This window comes from Ceratotherium simum, chromosome 8 (assembly GCF_057802395.1).
Source record: "Ceratotherium simum simum isolate JZ-2026a chromosome 8, ASM5780239v1, whole genome shotgun sequence".
In the NCBI taxonomy this organism is placed as follows: domain Eukaryota; kingdom Metazoa; phylum Chordata; class Mammalia; order Perissodactyla; family Rhinocerotidae; genus Ceratotherium; species Ceratotherium simum.
In genome coordinates, this window is record NC_141907.1 from 78,821,040 (window position 1) to 78,835,165 (window position 14,126).

The following is a 14,126-nucleotide window of genomic DNA, read 5'->3' on the forward strand; positions in this document are numbered from 1 at the left end:
TGCTTCCAAGTTTGGGCAATTATGAATAAAGTTGCTATAAACATCCATGTTTTTGTGTGGACGTAAGTTTTCCACTCCTTTGGGTAAATACCAAGGAGTGCAATGGCTGTATCATATGGTAAGAGTATGCTCAGTTTTGTGCCAAACTGTCCTCCAAATGGCTATTACCATTTTGCTTTCCCAGCAGCAATGAATAAGAGTTCCTGTTGTTCCACATCCTCACTAGCGTTTGTTGTGTCAGTGTTCTGGATTTTGGCTATTCTAAGAGATGTGTAGTGGTATCTCGTTGTTTCAATTTGCGTTTCCCCTGATGACACATAATATGGAGCATCTTTTCATATGCTTACTTGCCATCTGTATATCTTCTTGGTGAGGTGTCTGTTAAGGTTCATTGCCCTTTTCAATTGTCACATTAAGTGACTTTTTCTTGACAGATGTTTGGTGACTCTAGTGGGCTGAATGCTGGCTCCTAAAAAGATGCACCCATATATGAATCCCCAGAGTGGGTGAATGTTACCTTATTTGGCAAAAGGGTCTTTGTGGATGTAATTAAATTAAGGATCTTGAGATGCTGAATTATCCAGGTGGGCCCTAAATCTGGTGATAAGTGTCCTTATCAGAGCCACACAGAGAAGACAGACACAGAAGAGAAGGTGGTGTGAAGACGGAGGCAGAGATTGGCGTGATGAGGCCACAAGCCCAGGAATGCCTGGGCAGCCACTGGAAGCTGGAAGAGACAAGGAACAGATTGTCCTCTAGAGTCTCCAGAGAGAGTGTGGCTCTGCTGGATTTCAGACTTCTGGCCTCCAGAACTGTGAGACAGTAAGTTTCTGTTGTTTTAAGCCACAAATTTCATGGTAATTTATTGTGGCAGCCCTAGGGAACTAATACAGTGACTAAGGGCAGTTACTCTCTGTTTCTACATTCAAAGAGTAGACTCAAGAATCTGACAGAGCAAAAAGGTGAGGAAAAGCTGCCTGCCACGCGGTGTTTTTCTGGTTTCACAAATGCCCACGGAACGGGTGTGGAGAGGTAGCCTCTTAGTCACTAACGTCCTTTCATACAGAGGGCATCATTGTCTAGGATCATCAAGGCTGTAGCTATAAAAAGGCATGTCATCTATTCCCTGCCATTCCTGGAACTGCCTTGTACAGAACATTCCCCTGGGTTTTTCCAGCTAAATTTTAATTCACTTAAGTCCTAGAGGTCCCCCCTCTTCCCTCAGGAGGCTGCTATCCCTCAGTCTGAGAAGTTTAATAGGCACAGACAGGCGAAAGGATATTGAAGAAAGCAGGGGCTCTCTACCACGTAACTCTATACCGCAGAACTATCAAGGGGTTGCACGAATTTACTCTCATGAGGAGAGGAGAACCAGAGCAAATGGTAAAGCATACTTGCTCTCTTTCTCTTTTCCCTCCTCTCTTTTGCCCCCTCTAGACTGATCTCCTTAAGTGCCTCAGGTCTTAGCTGTGTCTCTACTTACAGCAGCAAGTAAAGCATCTGGGTCACGGTCTTGGAGTAGAACGTACTTCCTCTGTGCTGGGCTTCCACAACAGTGTCTCCTCAGGTCCTGGCTTTCAAGCCTGGTTTACATTAGCATTACCAGAGAGCCTCCAACAAGCAAAGAGACGGACGAAGCAAAAGCTGTGCCCTGTTCCCAATTAAATCATCCTCTCTGGGGGAGGGGCCAGGACAGGTGTTTTCAAGAGCCGCCCCTAGCGATTGTCGGCTTCGCCAGGGCTCTCAGCTAACTCCCTCATGGTTCCTTGTTGCTCTTGCCTTCATGTTCTCAGAGATTTCTTCCAAAACAGATTTTTAAAATCGGGTTAAGCCCTGGATGGGATTAGGAATGAGTTCCAGACTTCCCCATTTGAGCTGGTTTCGCTGCTGGATTTTAGACTGCCTACATGCTGTGCTTGCTTTTCTGCCAGACCCTGACATTTTGCTAACTGTAGCTCTCACTTATACAAGCTGGTTTTGTGTCTCCAAATAGTGCTTTCAGGAGGAATTGGCAAGAGTGGATATTTTAACAGGCATCCCCAAGACGGCGCTGAGAATCCCTTGCGAAGGGAGGACTCCGGATTGATGGGATTTGGCGGGGAAGACTAAAGGGTCCAGAGCGAGAGCACAGGCCTCTTCCTTCAAGTTTTAGCATTAGATTATTCATTAATTGTGGCATTTTTTAACTAAAAAATTCTCTGTTGTGTCTTTAAAATGCCAAAAATATGTTGGAGTGAGGAAAGAGAAAACAGCATTAGAATTTTGAGCCAATTATTGAGAGAATATTGGATAGTAACATTCAGTGATACAGAGACTCAAATAGAATGGATAACAATCTGTGACACCACAGAATAAAAAGGACAACAACCTGGGTCATTATCTCATAATTATCAACCAGGTTTATTTATATTTAGCACAATAAGTATAGACACTAAAAAAGAGCATTCACATTTGAAAGCCATGCTCTTTAGGAGGCTAACCCTCTCTTTTAAGCTGAAACTCTTTCTTGAACTTCCTTAAGCAAGATAATTAATCCATTTCATATTACAATCCAGAACTCTGTTAAGTATGTTCCTTCCTATGAAAATAAAGAACAAGAGCTCTCGTTAAAACTTTCACATATTTTAGCCAAAGGTTAGATTAAAAATACATTACGGTTTTTAACACTTGCACTGTCCTCACTTTGAAGTGGGCATATTAAAACTCTAAGCCACAGCATATGCATGCTTGCTGGGCACATGGCAAAATCGCCATAGCAACACAATCACTACGTTTGCTCCTGAAATGCCCTGTGTGAGTAGAAAGCAATTTAGATGAAGAGTGGTCCTTGGACTATTGCTTCTTATTGTAGCCTCTGTGTGGGCCTGGGGGTGGGTAACACTTGATTGTCTCTTTTCTAAATTTGGGAAAACATACACACACACAAACACATTCACACTCATGTACATATGTATGTACTTACATACGTGCTTGTGTGCATATTCTCGATTAAACTGTACTAATCAATGCTTTCATCTCAGCTGTGGGAAGAAAGGAGTGACGTATTACAAGTAACCTTGCCCTCAGTGTTAATTGGCAGGGCAGAATTCCTTTGTGTTCATTACATTAAACTCTCACTGTGTATAATCTTAGAAAATTTCTGTTTTCCTCTAGTGAAACACAGCTCGCTAAAGCTGCATTGAAAGGTGTAATGTTTTCTTGCATCTACTTTGCAATCATGTTCTGGGCTGTATCCTGTTTAATAAATACATTTGATTAAAATTTTCCATACAATATGAATTCAAACATTAAAAATCTTCCCCATGTATTATGTATTTAGTTATGCAAATATGGTGTAGTCAGGGTGTTTTGGAGTACGTGCAGAGTCTATAATATTGATATTTGCAAATATTGGAGTCTATAATATTGATATTTGCAAATACTGGAATTACCCAAAATGAACAAAAAGCAACAATAAAAACTTCAAGAAAACAAAAGGAATCCGAATGTGTAGCCTAAAATTTTTCAAGTACTCACCTTTATTTGTAAGTTAGGAAAAGAATGGAAAAAAAACCCAGGTTTATACACAGTGAAAGAGTCCAAATCGCTCAGCCAGCTGAGACTATCTCATGCTAGAAGAGAATGAAAGCAACAACTAAAATCTGTTTTGGAACTCCCACCCTACCATGTTTCTGTAGTTGCAGCTGAGATTATGTTGGCCACGTTAACCCAAGTGTTTAAAGACTTAAAGTCCATATGAAATAAGGATGAATCAATTGTGAGCGCTAACAAATGAAGAATAAGAAAAAGTATATATTTCAGGATAATTGATATTCTGTTATCACTAACTGGTAACTACTGTCTTGCTAAGTTATCAGGTTGACTCAATGAAAAGCCTTCATGTATCACATGGATCCTTGCCAATTTTCTATGTTTATTTTGGGGCCAGGCTCAAACTGAAAAGAAAAATTGTTAGGTTCTGGTATTGAAATAAGTACCTCTGAGAAGGGAATCATATAAATAATTGATTTATATTCCAGAATCATTTATCTTCATTGGCAGAAAAATATACTACAAATATATGGCTCTATTCTTGCAAAGGCAATACTCTCATTGACTTAAGTAAAAAACTATGGAATAAAGTTCAAATAGAGCTTCCAAATTTTATGCATCATTTCCTAAAATTTAAACAAAGCCCACCTAACTTCCCTTTGAATATGTTCATTCCATTAATAAGAACTGAGTTTAAAGTAATTCTTTTACATGGAAAATAATGATTGGTCTGATGTGTATATTTAATGTATAAAATAACTCTTCTTATAAAAGATCACGCTATCTTTCTGTATTCCCCAAATTATCCATTCATGAACTATTCCAAATGAAAACTTCATGAGTATGTCTCACTAAATTTCAGTTACCCAAATTTAGTAGGATAAGTGGCTATAATTCCACAAAACAAACTTTTATTGATCCTCTCCTGTGCTTAGTGCTTTGTGTTATAAATTTTAGAAAAGACAAAGCTTTACAAAACATAGATCACACACACCATACCATTCCAATCTAGTTGAAGAGACAGAGATTTTATATATTTATATATATGAATATAATTCTTCCATAAATAATATGATATTGAGTTACAAGAAATTGCCCTTTTTGTACCTCAAAAATAGTTGCATGTTGATAATTTCATAATGGTTTAACCTAATACACATATACTATGCACACTTATGAGTATAATGAAAATGGAAGTACAAATAAGAGAAATGTGGACATGTTTATGTATGACTTGGGGTTTTATGGAAATATTCATCCATGATATTGCATTTGAGATACTTCTTTAAGAATGAGTAGGAGGAGGGTGAAAGTGTTAATTCGGTACATGTGTGTGGTGATGGGTTGTAATTAGTATTTGGGTGGTGAACATGATGTAATCTATGCAGAAATACAAGTATAATGATGTACACCTGAAATTTTTACAATGTTATAAACCAATGTTACTGCAATAAACAAAAAATTAAAAAAAAAAGAATGAGTAGGATTTTAACAGAGGCGGGATGGTGGAAAGTACGGTATAAAGGATAATAATTCACACAACACATATTTATTGAGCACCTACTAAGTACCCAACACCAAGTTAAGCATGGGACTAGAATAGTGAAAAAGACGGACATAATCCCTGATTTCCTGGAGCTGACTGCAGCTCATAACGTTTAGACTGAAGAGGAGAGAGAACTTGGGAAAGGAGACGTGGTAACTGTCCCTAACAAGTATCTAAGATTAGCAAGAGGCCAGGGGGTGACCAGAACTGTTTCCTAAAGTTCCAAATGACATAAGTAGGCCCACTAAGTCAAGATAACCAAAAATCGATTCGGCTCAATTTAAAGGAGAGCATGCCAATAATTCATTGAATTTAAATGACTGCCATAGTCTCACAACTTCAAGTTGCTATGATTCTAAGACAGAGAAGTGTTGAGTGTTTGCGTTCATTTAATAAAATTTAAACAAATCCCACTGAACTTCCCTTTGAAAATGCAGGAGCAGCATTTCCTAAATCATGTCCTCGTGTGCCATTAAGGTCTCATGATATTTTAATAGTGGTTCTATGAAAAAGAGTTCAGTTGCCAGATTATATGAGGTTAAAAAAAGTTTTTCCATTGCAAAGCTTTCCTGGGACCTTTATGTGCAAATATACTTTATACTTTTCTCCAAAAGGGGGATATAATTGTTGCAGTGTTTCCTAAATTATTTGACCACCAAGCTTTTTGTTTGTTTGCTTTTTGTCTTTTCCCAAACAGCACTTATATGACACTGGTGCTTCATTGAACACAGTTTAAGAGGAAGAACCAAAGTGGCCTAGTTTATAGGGCTTGTGGTGGGGGAGATACTATGAGAACAAAGCTGGAAAGTTTGATTAGGAACAGAGTGTACTGAAGCTTTTGAATATATGACCAAGGAGGATGTACTTTATTCCATGCAAAAAGGAAAGCTGTTAAATATTTTAAGAAATGGAATGATGTAATCACTTCAACCTGTGCTTTAGGCCTATAACTACCTGGAGAATGGATTGCTGAGGAGAAAGGCGAAGAAGGTGTAGAAGGCTACTTAAATAATCTAAGAGGTGGATAATAAAGGCCTAGGCTAGGTGAGTTGCAGCAAGAAGTAAAAACAGAAGGATGTTTTGCAGGAGAATTCTGAGAGGGAACTGGTGGTATTTGATGATCACTTTGGCTGTGGGAGTAAGGGATGAAGCAGAGACTTCCATTTTTGGTGACAAGATGGAGAGAAGAGGTATTCAAAATAGGAATACAAGAGGAGAAAGAATTTCAGCTGTGACACTCTTGTAGCAAATAGGGACATGAATGAGCACAGTATATTTGTGAAAGCTCTGTTTTGAGTACAGTCGATTCACTTAAATTTGTGCCCAGTTATAGCTTCTCTTCATCAATTTCTTTTTTTTGGTTAAGATTCATCTCTTGCTATTTGGCCAAATGTTAAATACCTTCAAGAATAAAAAGAATCAAATCTTAAGCGCTATCTTAAGTTAGTACATTAAAGAATCAGAAAGGGACACATATGGAAAACCTGTCACAGGCAGGAAGGCAGACAAAAGTGTGAAAGATAAATGTTTAGCTGACATTCTGAACCAGATTTTTTTCCTGAGGAAAGGGATTACATAGATCTTTTTCAGTCTAACTGTTCTGTGTTCAGTAGTTATGGCAGAATTTAGGGAGACCCTGGATACAGGGCCAAGAGCAAAGGCTTCAGAATCAGAGAGCCCTGGGTTCATTTACTGGCTCCGTCACCTCCTTGCTATGTGATTGGGGCAAGTTAGTTTCTTTATCCCGCTGAGCCTCAGTTTCCTCATTTCCAGAAGGAGAATCCCAAAATTATCTCATGAGGTTGTTGTGATGACTAAATGACATGATACACATAAGGCGTTCAGTCCAAGCCTTGCATCTCTTCTTATTGTTGTGGTCTTGGTCCTACTGATAATATTCTGCTAATGTGAGAATAATTAAAGACAGAAAAGGAAAAATCTCGAGCATTATTAAAGTTTCAAACCAACTGAGGTTTTCTAGACTCCCTTGCTTCTTCATAGAGGGAAATATTTGCTTTTCAATGGTGAATCTTAGGTACCATGGAAACAAGGGTTGAAAAGACTTCAAGTAAATAGAAAGCAAGCAGTCAAGCCTGAATTTTTCTTAAAAATGTAACCATAAAATTTTGAGCAGATCAAGATTTCTATGGAATTCTGAAGGAACATAGGTACTTATTACTATATTACCCAATCAAGAGCTTCTGAATATTGAAAATTTCTAAACCATCTCAAATATACTGCTTTCCACTTTTCTCTTTCTTATATTACATATTTGCAAGAAATGCAAATGTATTTTAAATGATGGAAAGGCAAACAGTAACAAAAATGAATCATCTTAAATCAGCACATTTTATGATCAATGGTATAGTTTTCTCAGTGAGTACAAATAATCATTTGCTTCATACTTCAGAGCAAGAGAGTCTTTTAACGTCTTCATAATTTAAAAGGAAGAATTTAGGGAGTTGGAGAAGAACTTTTGTTCTTTTTTTCAGTTTTATCGTTTTGTAGTTTTTCAGTGTGAAGGTACTTTTGATGGAGATTTAATTGAATGTGGTTGATTTTTCTTAGATGCAAGGCAATGCATCTGATTGTTACTAACCATGCTTCCAAATATCATGATTCTAAGGCAGAGGTATCTAAAGAAACGAGCTTGTTTGCAATGACTTCTCTCTCTCCTATCCTCTGAGAACCAATTTGATTTTCAAAATGCCAAGAAAATTTCTCTGATTTGTAATATATTTCAAGACTTAATGTATTTTAACATTCCTTGCTATTAAGAACAACAAGTCCCCAACAAGACTATAGTCAGATTGCATTAAGTGGAGACTTGAGGACCAAAGTTGCAGGTGAATCCAGCTTCAGAGGAAAAAAAGCCAAAACCCAAGAAGTTCAATTTCAATTCCCCTCCTAATGTTTCTGATCTCACAGGAAAGCAAAGAGCTGTAATATAAGAGGCCTACAAATTTATCTCCAACATGAAAATAACACATTCACAGGATTGAAAATAATCAAACAATAAAAGAAGTCTCCTATCACCCCAGATTCTGAGCTGTCAACTGCTTGTATATTTCTCCAGAAAATCCCAATGCGTAGACAAATATATGTGCATCCTCTTTCTTTACAGAATGAGGACCTATTCCATGCAGTGTTCTGTACTTCGGTTTTCCCTTTAAATTTTATCTGAGAGATTTCTCTACACCTTCACATGTGGAGAAATCTCATTGTTTCAAAAAGCATCACAGTGTTCCATCCTGGGAATGAATAGTCCTCGATATGCTACTGCAACAAGGGTACAGTGGACAACCTTGACCGAGAGTCTTTGCGCTCATTTGGAATTGTATTTTTAGGTAGTTCCTAAATTTGTAATTACTGAATGCAAGGGTATATACATTTAAATTTTTTGACAGATATTTTCAAATTGGCCTTCAAAAAGACTGTACCAATGTGCGACCTCATCAACCAAGTACAGGATATTCCCTAACCCACTCCTTTATCAGCACTGTACCAACAACTGCTTTGATCTTGACAACATCTTCTTAGATGCTTATTTACCATTTGCATTTCTTTTGCTATATCTCCATGTTCAAACTCTGCCCAATTTTCTATTGGGTTGCTGATCTTTTCCTTAAATATATTTTAAGAGCTATATATATATATATAAAGATTTTATTTATTCAGTTTTTTCCCCCCAAAGCCCCAGTAGATAGTTGTATGTCATAGGTTCACATCCTTCCAGTTGCTGTACGTGGGACTCGGCCTCACGTTGGACGGAGAAGTGGTGCCTCGGGGCGCCCCCGGGATCCGAACCGGGGCCGCCAGCATCAGAGCGTGCGCACTTAACCGCCAAGCCACGGAGCCGGCCATATATATATATATATATATATATATATATATATATATATATATATATATATATATATATATATATCTCTGTCCACAGACATAATCAGTTTTGGGGCTTTTTTTTGGTCTGTCCCTTGGGTTTGTGGTTTTCTTGCTTTGGATATTCCTTTAATGATGCTTTCTTATAAGGCTTCTTGATTTTGTCATCATTAAAAAGGCTTTGCCCATCACTGAAACCAACCAACCAACCAACAAATTTCCAAAATTTTTTCCAAGTGATGATGGTGATGATGATGATGATGATAATGATGATGACATTAAGTCCTAACATATAGAATTTGTTTTATTCTGAAGAATGGGATAGAATCCAAGATTTATTTATTTGTTTATTTTTTACTTTTCCAACTGCCTACCTTGTGGGTTAAAAACCAACTTTGTCACATTATAAAATGCCTTAGGTGTTTGAGTATTTCCTGGTCTCTGTTTGAATCCATTAACCTGTGTGTCTTATCCTCTTTTAACTTCTTTAGCTTTGTAATATATTTGTAAGAGCTGGAGTTCTCTCGTTACATACAGTACTATTTCAGAATTCTTCCGGTTACTCTCACAAATCATTTCCATACAATGCTGTTGACCTTATGGTTCATTCATAATTAACAAATGTTTAAAAAATACTGTCTTTCTATCCAAGAACAAGATTTGTCTTTCTACTTATTCAAGTAGAAAATAATTTTTTGTCTCTAAGTAGAATTTAAATTTTTTTCTTTCTAAAATTCTGTAAATTTCTTACCTTTCTAATTACATTTTTTTCTTTTACATTGTTATTATGAAAGATATATGTTATTCCATTCCATAATTTGAATTGGCTACCTATACTTAGAAAAGTTGATGGGTTATATACATTTTTTATCAGCTATATTTCTGTATTCTCTTGATGTTTTTTCAGTTTTTTTCCTTTGAAACTGTATGTTTTCCAGATATACAAAATCATACTATTTGTCAAAAATGATCATTTTTCCACTCTCTTTACAATTTTTATATTTTTCTTGTCAATTATTTGTCTTGTCTAATTGCACTGGACAGTACATTAAGAACAATACCAAATAATACTGGTATCTATGGGCATCTTTGTCTTTTTCCTAACTTGAAAGGTAATACATTCATCTGGATGCTAGCTTTCTTGTAAAGTTTTGAGTGAAAATGAAAGACAACAGAAAGGTATATTTCTTTCCACTCAATCCATGAATCTTAGGAGAACTGTGCAAGTATTGGGGTTGCCAAATCTTCCCTTAGCTCTCATCTATCCCATCCTGAATTTCAATGAAAACATGCCATATATTTTCATTTATAGTTGCTTTAAAATGTGTTTTGAATCATTAGCATATGCAATATTAATTAATTTTATGTAGAAATAAAAAAATATAATGTTTTACAGAAAGAAAAGGTCTTTTAAAAAAATACACACACACGCACACACACATATATATATAACCAACAGAGCTGGCAGAGGTGCTCAATATCAAAGCAGTTTTGTTTTTATTTCTAATCTTCCTATATAGGAGTTTTCATTAATTTAGTAAAGATGAGCCTAAATATGTTTGTGACTTTCATTTTAGCTTTTGTGATTTATTCCTTTATTCTTTTACCATTAAAACTTGTGTGTTTGAAATCCTTACAAATAAATGAGCTGAAACAAATAAAACTCAATTCACTTGAGATTTTGGAGACATCTGGTGGAATTATTTTCTGAGTAATTAGACCAAGAGGTGGGGCAATTCCCTGAAGTAAGCTACTGTACAGTTGAATACCCAGTTCTTTCTACAGTCCTCAGCTTGCATGCAGTGAGTATATTGATTCACGAATTGACAAACAATTATATGGAGCTGCCACCTGGTTTTTTTGTGTCATTATAAGTATATGCCTCATATGCTTTATAAAGAGATGCCTCTTCCCAGCCTCTCTCAGTCTGTTCTATTTTTTATGTCCCATCACCTCAATATGCTCTTTACGTTGTTAGAGACAGTGAATGCAGATCCCCCTCAAGTGCTGGTCTCTGCTTGCTCCTGGTTAATCCATTATTTGGATACAAATAGGAATTAATTACAATTTGGATTTTGAAAATGTGTATCCATTTTAGTATGTATAGATAGTTATGAAAGAAAATGAAGATATTTAAATGTTCCCACTTATGTCATATTTGTCACTATTTAGCTTGGAAATATTGATCAATGAAGTGAACATTTAAAACATGTGTTTTAATATCATAAAATCATAAATCTGGAAGGGATCTGAAAGTTCAAATTGTTATTCTTCCTGCTGGAGAGCAAAAACACATAAACCACTGTAGAAAGATATATATCTTTCCAATTTAAAATAACTCTAGGAGATTCTACAACTACCTTAAGTTACCCATCATGGAGTAAAAAATTGGTGTCAAGAAAGTTTCCTTTATAGCCAATCTAAATCCCACAGGTTATTAACATCTACTTCATCATCTCTATGCCTTTAGCATTTTACTGTTAAGGATGATATTTACAGAACAACACAGTTAGGAATTTTAACCATGCCAGAAGCAAAGATACTCTAATGAAGACCCACCCAGACTGTGGCTACACTCAACACTTCTCTTCCTAGATCTCACACTATCACTATTCTCAATCACTCTCGATTTAACTTTAGCTAAAAATTAGGTAATTAAGATTCATTTTTAGATGTAAGTTAAGGATAGAGGATATTTTGAATATACAATATTTACAAATGGTTTAAAAAATATAAGGGAGAATTATGCATGTGAATTATCATTTGACTGTCATGTAAACAAGTGCAATTTTTCCTTAGTTGAACATGTTCCCCAATCTCAGGATATTTAGACCTGACACCAGACTTGACACACAAGTGAAATTCAAAGGCATCTTTTATGGTGCATTTACCATTAATTCAGTCTATTCATTCTCATTATTTATCTCTTAAGCATGAACCATGTTTTAATTGCATGTAGTCCAACGGGAATCAAGTCAAGATTTATTCATCACATTTTACTTTGCAATGCATGGAACGAGATAACCAAATCTTAACCAAACTGATTCAAAATTTTTTGCCAAAGGATAATAACTCCATTTTCAGTTTCACTAATTGAAAGAACAGTATGACAACACGCTAAAGTAGTGAGTAAATGAATACTCAGCAGCAGCCCAAATGCAACGGAAAACTCACCAGAGGTTTCGTCTACCCTCTCATCTACTATGTGGTCCTTCTGATGAACCCATTCGCTATTGCACTTGAAGTAGATCTGGGTGGCAGGGCTGGCTTTACAATACAGGTTCACAGGCTTATTCTTCACAATATAAGCTTCTTCAGGCTCAATAAGGAAATGTGGCAGAGGCTCAGGTGGATCAGATGGAAAGGTTTCTGGGAGTTCGTGAAAAAAGTCGTCGTCTGGCAAAACAAGAAATGGAAAATGATCAAAACTTTGTAGCCACTTGCCTTTTACTTGCTACTCATTCAAAAATAATGACTCATAAATGATCTAATTAAGTAATTTGAGTGCCTGCTATGCACTAGACAGTATGTTAGGTCTATTGACTAGTTGCTCCATTAAGGACTTAGATTCTTATTCTTATTTTTATGCATGGTAAAACTCAACATCAGGAAGGATAAATATCTTGCCCTGAGCACACAGGTAGTAAATAGCAGAACTGGGGTCAGAATCTAGGTTTGTCTCACTCAAAAACTGTGATAGTATATAGTACTATACCTCCCACTACACAGGTCTACCCTTGAAAGCTGACAAAAGCAAAAGCGACTTCATTAGAAACATTTGTTTGAAAAGTATAAGGCTCATAGGTAAACCTTAAATCCTTTCCAAGGAGCTGAGAAGAAATACCAGAAACATGAATTAAGGATCTTTAAGTTCAGATTCAAATCTATCATTATTTTCAAAAGATGCCACTGCATGACATATTCATTCATCAAAAATATTTCTTGAGCTCAGAATTATTCTCAGCACTGGAAATATAGATGATAACATCAAGTCAGCCAATAGTGGATCCACAGCAGAGCCTAGAGTCTAGCAATACTGTTTGGTCTTATTTGGAAACTATATCTCAAATATCATATGTGTTGGATGAGCAGTCAAACATTCTCATTAGAATATTACTGAGTTTTGTCATGAGGAATAATAGTCTCATTTTTAATTACACTGAAAATTATCAAATATATTGCTCCCACCCTGCTGTTCCAACACCACTGAAAAAACAAAACCCAAAAACCACTTCAGATATTTGCACACTTTGAGGTATATTTTTCTTTAACTTGGGCTCTGCATGCTTACAAATAAAAAATAGAAAAAAATAAAAGTACCTTTAAAAACCCCATTATCATATTTCATAAAATTCAAGGTAAAAAGAGTCTTTCCAATACACTACAAATAAATTAGGCCTAATAATTCTTCCTATGAGGGATAGTGGAGAACAAAACTATTATTAATTCCATAAGTTGGTTAAGCACCGTAGGCTAATATGTAAGGTTAAAACTCTGAGGTTAAAATTAAAAGTTCTGACAAGTTCTTTAAAAGTACAAATATTGAGTAGCAAATACAGGATATGGTGTTGTTAGTTGAAGACTGGTTGCTCAGATGTTAACTTGAAACTCATTTCATCACTCATTCAGTTGTTGCCCTGTTTTAGGAGATGGCCGTTGGTAAAGTGGACATTTGTCCACTAGGAAACCTGTTCTGGGACTTTTTTTTATCTAGGTCATGGGATAGCCATCAAATAGTAATGATGTCTGGCCTCTGTCAATCTGTTTTGCAGTAAAAATTGGCTTTGCTTCCATCACAGACAAAACTAGCTTTCAAAGCTGCTCCACAATTAAAAATTCCTGTCACTGGAATGTAAACAATGATTTTCTGTAGCTAGCTTTCTTTCTCACTTTACTTCCTTAATTTGCTTTCTTCTGGCAGGGCATCATTTCTGGTTTTTCCATTGAACATCAAGGACTCAAACTGTCAGCTTACTAAAGAATAACCTTGTTTCCATCAATTTCAGCTTCCTTAGTCAATATGCAAGAACACTCAAGACTGCTTAAATAAACCTAGTTCAGAAAGGCAAAGGAACGGGGAACTGAGGTATTGACAGAGCATCAGCACAAAGCTGAAGTCTTGAAGGCCTTATTCAATTTTTTCTTCCAAAGCACTTACTTTTTATGT

General features: G+C 36.2%; 1 protein-coding gene across 2 annotated transcripts in view; it reads right to left on the reverse strand.

The window, feature by feature from the left end:
- UNC5C (unc-5 netrin receptor C) overlaps positions 1-14,126 on the reverse strand; it is a 375,945-nt gene that overhangs the window by 150,868 nt on the left and 210,951 nt on the right. For both annotated transcript variants that reach the window (XR_015552960.1, XM_004430980.3), the window contains exon 2: positions 12,134-12,355. Coding sequence is in view for 1 of the 2 variants with exons in the window: in XM_004430980.3 (XP_004431037.1) it covers positions 12,134-12,355 (222 nt within the window). In the remaining variant the exon portion in view is untranslated. The remainder of the gene's footprint in view (positions 1-12,133; positions 12,356-14,126) is intronic.